General features: G+C 48.3%; 1 protein-coding gene across 3 annotated transcripts in view; it reads right to left on the bottom strand.

Annotated features, from left to right (window-relative positions):
• The window catches only part of TBXAS1 (thromboxane A synthase 1), a 151013-nt gene that overhangs the window by 43783 nt on the left and 94317 nt on the right, over positions 1–12913 (bottom strand). For all 3 annotated transcript variants that reach the window (XM_082473035.1, XM_082473034.1, XM_082473036.1), the window contains 2 exons: positions 11836–11966; positions 7480–7794 (listed from right to left, as the gene is read on the bottom strand). In XM_082473035.1, the coding sequence (XP_082329161.1) occupies positions 7480–7794; positions 11836–11966 (446 nt within the window). The remainder of the gene's footprint in view (positions 1–7479; positions 7795–11835; positions 11967–12913) is intronic.

Raw genomic sequence — 12913 nt, 5'->3', positions numbered from 1 at the left:
CACTTTCTCTCTCACTCAGTCAAGTGAGAGTGACCCCATTATTGTTGGAATAATTTTGAAACTGTTTTACTTTATTAACAAATGGTAAATCATTGGCAGAACATCAGTACTTTAGCTATCATTAGGAATAAATACTCGCTACGTACGTCACAACGAAGGGAGATGCAGTCTTTAGGGTTTAGAACCCGGCTGCTCAGTGTGGGCCGTGGAGTGGCAGCATCGGCGTCCCCTGGGACCTTGTTGGAAATGCAGAGTCTCAGGCCCCACCCCGGACCTACTGCGTCAGAACCTGCGGTTGAGCAAGGTCCCCAGGGGATTCATATGTACTTTATATTTGGAGGCATTCCGCTCTGAGGCTGGTACTGCCATCTATTGACCCTAACCTCACCGTGCCACGGTCCCAGTTCTCGTCTTTGCTTCACAGTTTGACTTCAGAGCTATAAGTTGTTCTTTGCTCCTATCTCTTGCTTTGTACCTCATTGCTTTGTGTTCTGTTGTACTATTATGGGATCTGTAGGAAAGGGAAGCTTCCAGAAGAACCACTAAGCCCTGTGTGGCTGGGTGATTGAATCAGGGGGGCAGCTGAGTGAACTCCTCCCAGACTGTCAGACAGCAGGGCCCCAGCAGACATGGACATAGGGCAGGAAACCTTCTCAATGGGGAAAAACCCATTTCCAGTTTTTCACTTGAATCTTAAAATCAAATTTAAGCTTGGCCTACTCCCTGTGAAAATGAACCTGAAGATTGACCCTGAGTGGAATCCAAACTGGGAGACTTTTTTTTTCCATAGTGAGGATGAATTTGTGTTAAGATATTCACAGTTTTTCCACCCAACCCTACCCCTGTGAAAAAGGACGTGTATTTATGAAATAGCTGGCTGGGGCAAAATGACTCTGCGTGTGCGTGTGTGTGTGTGTGTGTGTGTGTGTGTGTGTGTAGCCACAGAATATGCTTTTTTCCTTTGAGACCCTCTGGCTACTTCAAGGAACAAATCCTCAACCTTGCTCACATTAGCAGCATGAGCTAATCAGCTGAAATACCCAGCATAGAATGCTCTTTTATCCTTAAGAGAAAAAGTTGTATTTTAATTAGGTATTTATAATGGTTACAAAGCAGCTCTTCAAGAGAAGGTTTAAGAATCTGGCCTTCCTTTTAAGGCATAACTGTGCTCAAATTATCCTAAAGAGACGCTGTATATCAATCTACTCCAATTTGTGATAAATTTACAACTGGGTTCTGCACAACAGATTTATAACAACAATTAAGCAGAAGGAAAATGGGTCATAAATTTTGGCTGCCACAGTCCGGCACCAAAGAGAAGGAAAGAGAATGGTTTAGCCAGTTCAAAAGTCAATAATTTCAACATAAAGTGCTAAAGCTATAACAAAAACAATTTATATGGAAAGAAGTTTTGTTTTGTTTTTTCCTTCTCATCCTTTTCAAAATTAGATATTGGAGAATACAATGAAGCATCCATACTACAGAGGTCTTATTAAATAATTTGTGTGTTTTCTCAATTTTACAAGTGGTCCAGTTGGTACAAATCTTTCCCCACTCCTCCACTATTGAAGGTACCTCCCCTTTAAGATGACTAAGGAAACACACGGGGAAAAAAGAGAGTTCTCCATGAGATTGGTGACTTGAGAAAGAAAGTTTTGTGAAAGGAGGGGAGGCCAGACACAATTCCAAAGCCAGATGATTTGGGAGAAAACATACGTGTTCTAGAAAGAAGCAGCCCTGAGGCATGCGTTATAGACTGTATTATGGCTCTATTTTATACTGGAACAGAGATCTCTGCCCTGAAAGGAGAAAAGCAATCAATGCCACTTGAGTCAAAAAGGGTGGTGAGAGATGGGGTATTAACCACACTGAATGCGTGGGTTGTAAAGCAGGTATCAAGATAATCCCCCATAGTGAAGGATGGCCTTGGAGTGTCCCTATATGTGCCAGAAGTTTAGTTCTGTTCAAGGAGAGCCCCTGAATTAGTGACCTCACCACCGACAATTTCCCGTCTTCACTGGTAAAGGATGCTATAAGGCCAACCGCCAACCCCGGCATCGCTCTAACCAACAAAGAAGCATTGGCTGGCTCTGTGCACATCACCAGACACTTGGTGTGAAGTGGCCACATCATTTACAAGAAGTACACGTCATTTAGAAGTGCAAAAGAGCAGGCAATGCCAGTCACTGTTGGATTTATACCTTCAACTTTGGAAAGCTGGTTTTTACAAGTTCAGAGGAAAGGTGAGTGTGATTGCGTAACACAGAATTTGAAAGTGGGAGCTTCTAATCTGGAGACCATGGATTCTATGTACACGGGTGGACACACTGTTTTCTGGCCACCCAGCAGCCACTCGCCCCACTTCTAGTAACAAGGGTTTGGGGAGCCACTCCTCCTCCATTTGAGTTCTGAGCGGCTCTGGCGAGGCCCCTTCTGGGCACCATCTCCAGGGATGGGGAGTGAACCAGGTCTAAGCCAGTCAGAGCGTCATATTGCCCTCTGCCCCGGTGATGGGCTGGGAGGCAGGCGCACGACCCAGTCTCTACCAGTGAGATGCTGCGAGACTTTCACTGAGAACCCCCAGGACAGAGACTCTTCCTTCATGCGGGACCTGAACCAGCTCTCCACTGCCCCTGTCCTCAGCCTATGAAAAGATGAGAGGGACTTAAGGAAGACGTATCAGAGCAAGGGGTCTTCAGCCTGGAGAAGAGTTCTCCTGTCCTGAGTCAAGGAGGTCGGGGGCGGGGGGCGCCGCTCCAAAAGAACCGTTCCTAGACAGACGAGGCGGCCACCTGAGCGTGGCGGCCGCCTGCTGATGCAGCACAATTGTTCATTTGCCCCCTCTACCTATTTGAGCAAAGGAAAAGTAACTGGAGAGAGATGTCAGGGCACAGAGAGGGGACAGCAGCGGGAGTAGCCCCTGTTGGTGTGGCTGAGATGTGTGACTCCTGTGTGCCACTCAGATACTGCTCAGCTCCAGCCATCTTGCCAGTACCCTGCTTAAGAGAGTTGGCTGCCACCAGGAGACCCCAGCACCCAGAAGCTGTGAGGCAGGAGCCCCTCCCCCATCAGGGAACTGTGGGGATGGGCTGGTCGCAGGAGTCAGCCCTCCGGATAACGCCTGCATCCGTCCGCTTCACACCAGAGGCCACAGACCTTCATACCGCAGGGGAGGGGCTAAGAGAAGCCCCCTTTAGGCAGGATTTAGGGATCTGTTAGAAGCCCCACCCCTGGGAGGAGATGGGGGTACAGGAGACACCGGGGAAGGAGAGGAATGTGGGTGAAAGAACAGACCACACCCCCTCCCCCAGACAGCTTCCTCAGGCCATAGGTCAGCCTGAGCTGAGGGGGTGGAAGGGCATTGAACTGGATCTGAGACTGAAGTTTTAACCTGGACCAGACTGCTGAACTATTTAATGCCAAAGGAACAGAAACCTTTGCGATCTGTCCATCCAAAGTATCATCAAGGAAAGGGGATGAGATTTGTCTGAGCATATTTAAAAGAAATAATTGGAAAAAACACAAAAGGATTCCATGTTCAGGATTCCATGTTCACTTAGTTCAGGCTGTTCGACATAACTGGTTACACAGCTGTCTTGAGACCACTAGGGGAGATCCTGTCTAAGAACGGAGTGTGCCCAGCATGACTGGAGCTGAGAGAGGGGGAGAGACAGCAACCTGGGTCTCAGTGACGGAGTTTGAACCCCTGCCTCAAGCCATACCTGAAGGCAGCCTTACTCTGGAGTTTTCAGTTATGTGGGTCAATAAACTCTCTGAGCCAGCCTCGGTTGAGTTTTCTATTACTGTCAGCAGAAAGAGTCCTGATACAGTGCACATATACATACTTTTTCTTGGGGAGAAAGCATAGTTTTTGTTGGATTCTCTTAGGGCATTGCTAAAAAAAAAGAGTATGGCTCGGGGAAGAGAAACTCTAGAGCTCAAATCCAGTGACCTCATTGACAAATACAAGGGAAGACCATCTAATGAGATGTGCGGGGCTCTACAGGGATATCATGGAAGAACTAGGTCAGAACATCCTTGGGTGTAGGGTCTGGAGCCTGACTCTGGTATTAACTGGCACTCAGAAAATATTTGTTGAATGGAAACCAGCAGGAAAATTATCACAAGTCATACTTTACATGCAAATTTTCAGGAATATTTTCAGGAAAATATCTAATGTGTGAACATCTAATCTGCATTTCCATGTTCTGACAGATGGCCCATATTAACAGAACTCTGATTACAGTAAAAAAAGAAAAGAAAAAAGAGAACCTGAACATATTTATTGTGTGTGTACCACGTGCAAGGCTATATAACTTTTAACACTATTGTGACTACCAAATTTATTTTTTAAAAAGACCAGCTCTATATATTCCCATTTCTCAGAGACAGTCTCACCTGTTACCTAGTGAAAGAAAATGACCCAGGGGCTTTCATGGCTGGGGCAGGACTTTGGACCCGGAGAGTCCAAGGCTGTAGTCTCAAGGTGGAATCAGGGACCACCTGTGTCAGAAATCACCTGGGATGTGTATTTAAAATACAGGTTCCCGGGCCCTGGCCCAGACTTATGGAATGAGAATCTCTGTGGGAAGGGCCCAGGACTCTGCATCTTAACAGTCTTCCCAGATGATTTTGTGTACACTAAAGTTTGAAAAACTTTACCTCCTGAAATCTGTTTATTTGCCCATGGGGTCTCAGTGCCTGGCAGCATTCTGCACAGCCCCATGGGAGGTCGTTCTCTGGGGAAAGAAACCCCCATCCTAGGCTGGGGGGGATTTGAAGGAGGCCAGGGTTTAGTGAGATCGTATCACCCCTCCTTGAGGTCAAGGTCAGTTTAGGCCATGTCAGAGGTAAGGGGTTGTGTGCGTGAGGGCCTCTGAACGAAGGCCTATGGAAACCCTCCCTGTGTAGGTGAACGTAAGCAGACGGAATTACAGTGTAGCTGGTGGGACAGACTCCTGGAGCCCCAAGCTCTGTGAATGACACCACATATTCTAGACTTGATTAAGTGCTGCCTTCTGTTGCCCTGGAGAATTTCATTTGGAAGGAGGGATTGTTGTCATAGACATAACTTATTGTTTTATTTGGCAATTAAATTCCCTGAAGGTGAGGACCATGACTTCTACCTCTCAGAGCTGTTGTCTCCTCTCCAACCCACTACCATGTCCACTACATGGCTGACCACTCTCTAGATGCTTTAAAAGTCTTCAGTTTGACCTGCCTTCTGGCTTATATGAGACCAGGGGGCTAAATTCCCTCTCCTGCCTTGACCGCCTTCCTGGGATAGCTGTCGGAGCTTCCTCTGGGAGGTCGCTCTCCCAAGTTCTGCAGACATCTGACTTGGGTACAGTTGGCTCTGGGGGTGGGATCGATTGACTGAAGCCCATCCACGCCCCCATTCCCCTGGCCACAGTAGTCCGTTCAGGAATGGGCAGTGACTTAAGCATTCTGACCAGAGTGAACCCGATGACTGTTGCTGAGAATCTGGGGTCACAGGCTCTCTTCCCCATTGGTTACGAGCAAGGAAACCTGTAGTCCCAAGCGTTCTTAGCAGGCTGCTTGGGGCTTCAAGAGGAGGGCACACCTGAGAATGGGACCAGTATGAAGGAAGCACAACCAAGAAGTGGGGAGAAACTAGGACCTGAGCCTATCTTTGAGCCTTGATAAAGATTTGCTTGAAGCCACATCTACCCCTAAGCTGCTCAATGATCTGTATTAATAAGTACCTCCCTCCTTTGTATGTGTGTATTTAAATCATTTGGGGTTGGGGTTTTGTTTCCTGCCCTAACTGCATCGTAATATACCTTCAGCTCCCCTCATTTCTCTTGCAGTAATGTACCCCAATCATCTTTGGTCCTTCCTCCTTTACCTCCTCAACTGAAAAAAACCCACAACTACCTATGAAATAGGATGAGATGGGTAGTGGAAGTAGGTAGTAGGGTTAATGGATTCATGGCTTGTTGAGACTCCATACCCAAAGAATATTGATTAATAGATCAATGTCAACCTGGAGGGAAGACCTGTCCTGCTCAACATTTTTTAATCAGTGACTTGGATGAAATAGGAAACATGCTTAGCAAGTCTCAGATGACACAGAGCTGGAGGAATTGCTAATATGACAGGTGGAAGAATCAAGATTCAGAATTATTTTGGCTGACTTGAGCAATAATAAGGGTAAATCTAAACTCTTGCACCTACGCTCAGAAAATCAATGGTCCAAGCAGTGGACTGGGGACACCTGGCTTGGCGGATGTCATAACATCACAGAACTTTAAGTGGACCATAAGCTCGTGGTGAGCCAGAAGTTGAGGCAATTAGTAACATAGGTAGTGCAGTTTTCAAAAGAAAGGCTCACCTTACATCTACTTTCCCCAGTGGGATAAAGAAGTGGAATTTCCTGGGAAGCAGTTTTCAGCTCAGTATATGAAAAAAATTTCTGACGGTTCCAATAACGGAACAGGCCTCCTCCCAACATTGTGAATGTAATCGTCATTACATCAGAATGTACTAGAAAGATTTCTATTATGGTGGTCTTCTTTTTAAATTTATTATTTTTTTATTTTTGGTTGCGTTGGGTCTTCATTGCTGTGCACCGGCCTTCTCTAGTTGTGGCGAGCGGGGGCTACTCTTCATTGCGGTGCGCGGGCTTCTCACTGCGGTGGCCTCTCTTGTTGTGGACCATGGGCTCTAGGCGCACGGGCTCAGTAGTTGTGGCTCATGGGCTTAGTTGCTCCGTGGCATGTGGGATCCTCCCAGACCAGGGCTCGAACCCATGTCCCCTGCATTAGCAGGCAGACTCCCAAGCACTGCACCACCAGGGAAGCCCCGGTGGTCTTCCTTTTAAAGCACAGAGTTTTTAAATGACTTTCTTTAACAACTCATAAGTCAAAGCAGTACACACATAAGCACCCAGAAAAAGAAGTAGCCAAGCTCAGCACCTTTGGAAGCTTGCTTCCAGCCCAGCAAAGAGCAGCCCCATCTAGAAGGAATATCCAGAATCTGGACTCGGCCCCGTTTCACATCACTCCATTCACAGACCTATTTCTCCGCACTCACCCCATCTCCATTCCGGCTTTGACTTGGCCCATCCTTAGGCCTGCTTCTGCCTTCCACTTGGCTCCATTTTCTGGCTCACATCCACCTCCCTGAGCATGGAGACTCCATCGACAGAGCACTGGGAAACCAGGCCTCCTTCCCCATCCCTGATCTTTGACCCTGACTGCCTGGGACTCTGCAGCTTCTCTGAGCCAGGCTTGATTTCATGGACCACCCCAGACCATGAAGGCAAGGGACAATTTTTCTTTTCTTTTTTTCTTTTTCCCTGTTGTTCTGAGCACTCCATTTTACTTGTTAACCCAGAGAGATGGAGAAGGTGGGCCATGGCACCCTTATAAACTTAGAATGTGATTTTAGCAAGACGGTTATCAAAAATAAGTGTCACTTCTATGAACCTACAATCACATAGACAACTGTACTCACATGTTTCTCGCTGAAATGGTCCACCTCTCTCAGAAGCTTCTTTTGGCAGTCAGGGTTGGTGGCCAGGAGGTAGGTGGCGAACGAGAGAGTGTTGGTGATGATCTCGTAGCCAGCGATGAGGAAGATGAAGGCCTGGCCCACGACCTCATCCACAGTCAAAGGCTTGGACAGGAGTCTGGGCTGGCGTTGCTGGGAAGGGTTCACTGTGCATTCAGTGGCAGAGAAGACTTGTCTGACCATGTCAAAGTTCTCCACGCCCACGGAGGTGGTGGAATGTCGGGCATCCAGGACCACTTGGAGGAAATCCCTCCGCCTCTAAGGAACAAAAGAAGAAAGTGCATATTTTGGCCTTGGAGTCACATAAGAGAGGCTTCTTGGAGCACAAAAGAAGATGTGCACACGCGGCTTTTATTTATTTATTTATTAAATATTTCTTTAAAATTTCTTATTCTTATGGAGGTAACATTGGTTTATAACATTATATAGGTTTCATGTGTAGGACACTGTATTTCCACTTCTTTTTTCTTTTCTTTTTTTTTTTTTTCTTTTTTTGGCTGCGCAGCACGTGGGATCTTAGTTCCCCAACCAGGGATCGAACCCACACCCCCTGCAGTGGAAGCACGGAATCTTAACCCCTGGACCGCCAGGGAAGTCCACATGCAGCTTTTAAAGAGCTCGATAGGAGCGAGGATTTTCATTGCAGGGTTGTCTGAGCTGCAGAGAGCCTGGAGGCCCCCTGCCCATCCCTCACCGCGGCACTGGTTCAGAGACTAGCGCAGCCAGCGGCAGGCTGTGACGCTGCCATTGCAGAGGACGAGGCTCTGCTCTATCTGGGCCGAGTCAGGAAGATGTTAAGCCACCTCGGTTAGTAAGAAGAGCAAGTCGCAGGACAGTATGCATAGTGGGATCTCACTTCTGTAAGAACAGCACCTGGACAATATCTTTCATTATGTTTGTCCATGCATAGGAAATGTTTAGCAACATCCGTACCCCACAGTTCACAGTGAGCTGGGAGCTGGGAAAACCAGGGGGGCTTTTATTTTTTTTTACTTTATCCGTGTTTGTATTGTTGGCTGGTTGGTTTTTCCAGCAAAAAAGCAACTGAAGCATCATCTGGATTTAAATCAAAGCATGTGCTCCAATGTTCCCTTCCCCACCATCCAGGGCTTACTTCTGCGCCATGTTTTTCTCACAGCAGGGAGTTAACAGGACCTGGGGGCGGGGGAGGGAACTAGCTTTGGTGAAGCCTGTCTTCAAAGTCTCCAGTCTGTGTTTTGCATCTCTTAACCTAGCCTCCTCCTGTGGGTCCTTTTTATCCTCAGTCATCTCCTACCCCATTTAAGTGGTTAGAGGTTTCTTACCATTTTCCCCTACCTTCCTTATCAGCAATCTGCATATTCTTTATATTTTCACTACCGCTAATTGTAACAATGGAAGTGTTTACGTATTGCTTTAGGGTTGACAAAGTGTGTACCTGGCACATCCCATCTTTGAACAGCTCTTTGATGTGATGAGTGACAACCAATACGTTACTCTTTTCTGAAGTTTATGGGACTCAACAGCATAAGGGAGAACATTAGAACCACCAACAGAAAAAATGATAATTTCAGAGTACTTTACTTGTATCGTTTTCTCAACCCGTTGGCTTCTGAATTCCTATTGCGTTAATAATCTATGTCACACACATTAGCATCTGTTAAGGTGGTTGTTATGTCACGTGGGGTTGCTTGTGTCTCCAGGGCAGGATCCTGCATCACCCCACTCGCATACCATGCCTGCACTGTGCCGCGCACATGTTAGGTATGCAATAAATAACTCCACAAGTAAATATGCAACGCCCTAAGTGCACTTTGAGGAAGGCTGTGTTGGATTTGCTCGCAACTGCATGCTACTTGGAGCAGGAACCTTGGAGACATGAGACATTTGCAGCTCTACTGCTTGCCAGCTTTGTGACCTTGGAAGGTGTCTGCTGAGCTTCCAGCAGGGCTCCCAGCTAAGCCTGTGGGTGGCAAGAACCTTGAGACTTAGGAGGCAAGGCCTCAGTGTCCTGCCAGCCTGCTCGGGTGGGAATGGCTGAGAGAATGGCCCTTTCCACCCTAGCCCTACTCATTCTGCTTCCCAAATGGCATCCCCAAGGGCTGGCTTTCCACCAGCTGCCTTCCTGTTGCCTGGTCAACATCTGGGACTCTACCCCTGGTCCCAGGGCAGGACACGACGGCACGCGTGGGAGGTGAGCGTCCTCTGCTCTCTCGGCTCCTGGCTGGGGACCCCAGAGCATCCCCGGGCTCTCTCTTGGCTGGCACGTTTGAAACTCCTCGGGTGTGGTACAGCTGTGGTCCCCGAGGCTTGCTTGTGGCTTTGCTGGAGTCATGTGGGGGCAGTGATGGGAGGGAGGGCACAGGCACATCCACACTGTTGGATTTTCCCCGTGGCAGAGCTGCAGCTGGCAACCTTTCCTCTCATCCCAGCTCAGCCAGGCTGCTTCAGGGCTATGGAGCCTTATAGAAATCTGTCTTAACCTCCAGCTCCAGAGGCCAGAGGAAAGGGCTGCTCTCTGGGGCCTGTGCGCTGGAGAGGAGCATTAGTGTAGATGGGTTTCTTTTATTTGCACTGCATCACGGAGGCTATTTGAACACTGCCCATTTAGGGCTGCAACAGTGCTGGTTTATGGTTATATCCAAGAAAAATATGCACCCTGATAGATGTAGGTGTCTAATCCACCCATCGGCCAGAGCTTAGAAAAATATTTACCTTTTAACATCTGTGCTGCATTTTCCACTGAGCAAACACACATCTGCTTGATGGAATGTCTACAGAGTTTAGATGGGTTTAAAGCAAGTTTTCTTAGTAACTATATAGCTCTGTCTTGACACGGGCAGTCCTGGATTTGTGGTTGGGAGGTTTTTCTCAGATCAACTCCTCATTGTTTGAAACAAATAGCTCTGGAGTTTATAAAAGGAAAAGCTTGAGGCAATCCCAGTAATTGGATCTTTAATAACCCCTCACCTCTTAGTAAGCTATTTGGTGCAACAGTGTTAGAATTTTCAGCCTGATTCTACAACCAGTGGGTTTCAGGCTGGGGGCGGGGTGTGTGACAAACCCCACATGCGTGAGGGAGGACCTTCACCGCAATACTAAGGTTTGAAAATGGGACTTCCCTCGCCACTCCTTCCCCAGGCTCCATCCTCACCCTGGAGAGGCATGAACCTGGATGAGAACGGTCTGTCCTTTCAGACGGCAGAGCTGGGCCAGGGGCACCAGGGAGCTGATTCTTCTCACACCTCTAAGGGCGGCAGGTTGAGTTCTCAGTGGTTTGGGCCAAAGGGTTGTGAGCTTGTCTGCACCTATGAGCTTCCCTCACCTTCTGGCCTAGGACGCCTTTGCTGCACAATATCCAGAAAGTGAAGCCGGGCAGGACGAGGCTGTGCTTGAGGCTGCTCCATGCATCCGGCCACTGACTGACCCCTGATCTCATGCTCGGCCAATGCTGCAACACTGGACCTCCGTCCCCCGCCTTGGTGATCCCCCCTGAGCTGCCCAGTCTTTGAGAAAACACGCTAAAGCTACATCTGACACAAGTCAGTTCAGGAAGAGACATTTCAGCCTTGTTTTTTCCTTTTAAGCAATTTCCTTGACTGCAGTAAGGCCCATAAAGAATAGCATTATACATGCATGAGCATATGCAATATTGAAATTATTTTCCTTAACACTGAAAATTCCTATTTCTGTTCTCAGCCAAGTTCAGTCAACAAATATTTACTCGATTCCTACTGTGAGCCAAGCATAGGGCAAGTCTTCAAGGAGGAAAGAAATTTCTAGGTCTCAGCGAAGGCCCTCAACCACGCATTTTGCAGCAATGCCCTCCACGCAGAAAGGGAATGTGGGGCTGGTGACAGCTGCCTGAACTCCCCTCTAATGACCATGCTGTTTGTGCTGTAAAGCTCCATCTTGCTGTTTTTCAATATAAAGAATACACTGATGAAAAGCACGTGGGCAAATTTACCTAGAAAATTCTCTGAGGCTGCCCGTAACCTGTGCTGGGAGGGATGCTTGAAATAAGGGGGCCTGTGAGCTTGGGGGAGGACAGCTTTGATTCTACTCCCCTGGGTCAGAGTGTGGACAAATTGCTCTGGGCTTCTCCCCACCGCCCTTCCTGCTTGCTTTCACCTTTCTCTTCTTATTTACCCCTCCTCACCGCCCCGCCTCGGCTGCCCCGGCAAGCTCTAAGTGGTAGGCCACTGAAGGACAGCAATGGTGTGGGTGTGTGGGGTTGGGATGGGAGGGAGAGAAAACAGACAGCGATGCCAACTTAGCTTCTATTCCATTTCAATGCTGCGTCCTATTAAAATACGTTACCTCTTCTGCTGCTTGCTGGTCCCGCAAGGCAATCACATTCCTAATGAGTTTGTTAAAAAAGCCATTCAGTTCATCTCGGTTCTTATTGGGCAAAATCCGGGCCAGTGGGACCATTATGGATGGAAATGATACTTGAAAGAGAAAAACAAAAGTGGCATTGAAAAGGGGGTGAGAATAAACCAGGGCTATTAGATGCCTGTTGCCGGGAAGCAAGCCCTGGCCTTGAATTAGTCTTTTGAAGGCCTGTCTTCCCCTCTGAACAGCCGCTGCTCAGAGCAGGGTCCTATCTTATTCTACCTTGGGACTCCTCACCCTTCCTTGCACATAGTAAGCACTTGATAAACGTCTGTACCGTTGAATCCCCACTTCCATCTGCCCCTCAAGTCTCATGCTTATAAGTTAATTTCCCAGGTCCTAGAGATGAGGGTCCAAGGTCTTTGTATTTCATCAGGAAAGAACAGCTTGTAGGCCATGTTTCAAGTCTTAGCAAGTGGTAGAAGCTGATCTACTTTCTTAACTTTCTGGTCATTTGCATTTTTTTTTTTCCTTTGGATCATTTCCCCCAGAGCTGCCACCTGAATTGTTTCTAAGAGCTGCCACTGCAGCTGCTGACAAGAATGCTGGCCTCGTCCCCTGTGGGCACGTCCCTTACCATGCCATGAGCACCCTGTGCCCTTGCCACCATGCCCTGGGCATGACAAGCCTCCATGACGAGGCTCCCTGGGTCAGGGACACTTGTCCCCTCCTGGATGGTAGCCTGGCCGTGGGCCAAGCCCATCTCTGGGGAGCTCAGCTCAGTTCAGCTCCTCAGCATTCACAGTGGGCCTACTGTGCACAGGCATGTGCGGGAGCCCGGGGCAGAGGACCCTAAAGGATCCACGCAGGTCTCAGGATGCTCTGCCCCTTTTCAACAGCGGGAGCCTGAACCAAAATGACACAGCAGGGAGGGAGGGCTCGGCGGGGCAGCAGCCGTGGGACAGCGGACCCACCTGCCCTGCGGGGCGCTCCATGGTTGATGGCAAGGGCATTTCCCTGGAGTGCAGAGGGTGAGGGGCGAAGGACGAGGCTGCTTTGACCC

Source organism: Balaenoptera physalus (genome assembly GCF_965194825.1).
Source record: "Balaenoptera physalus genome assembly, chromosome: 8".
Classification (NCBI taxonomy): domain Eukaryota; kingdom Metazoa; phylum Chordata; class Mammalia; order Artiodactyla; family Balaenopteridae; genus Balaenoptera; species Balaenoptera physalus.
Note: the sequence above shows the minus strand (reverse complement) of the source record. Positions and strands in the feature narration are given on the sequence as shown.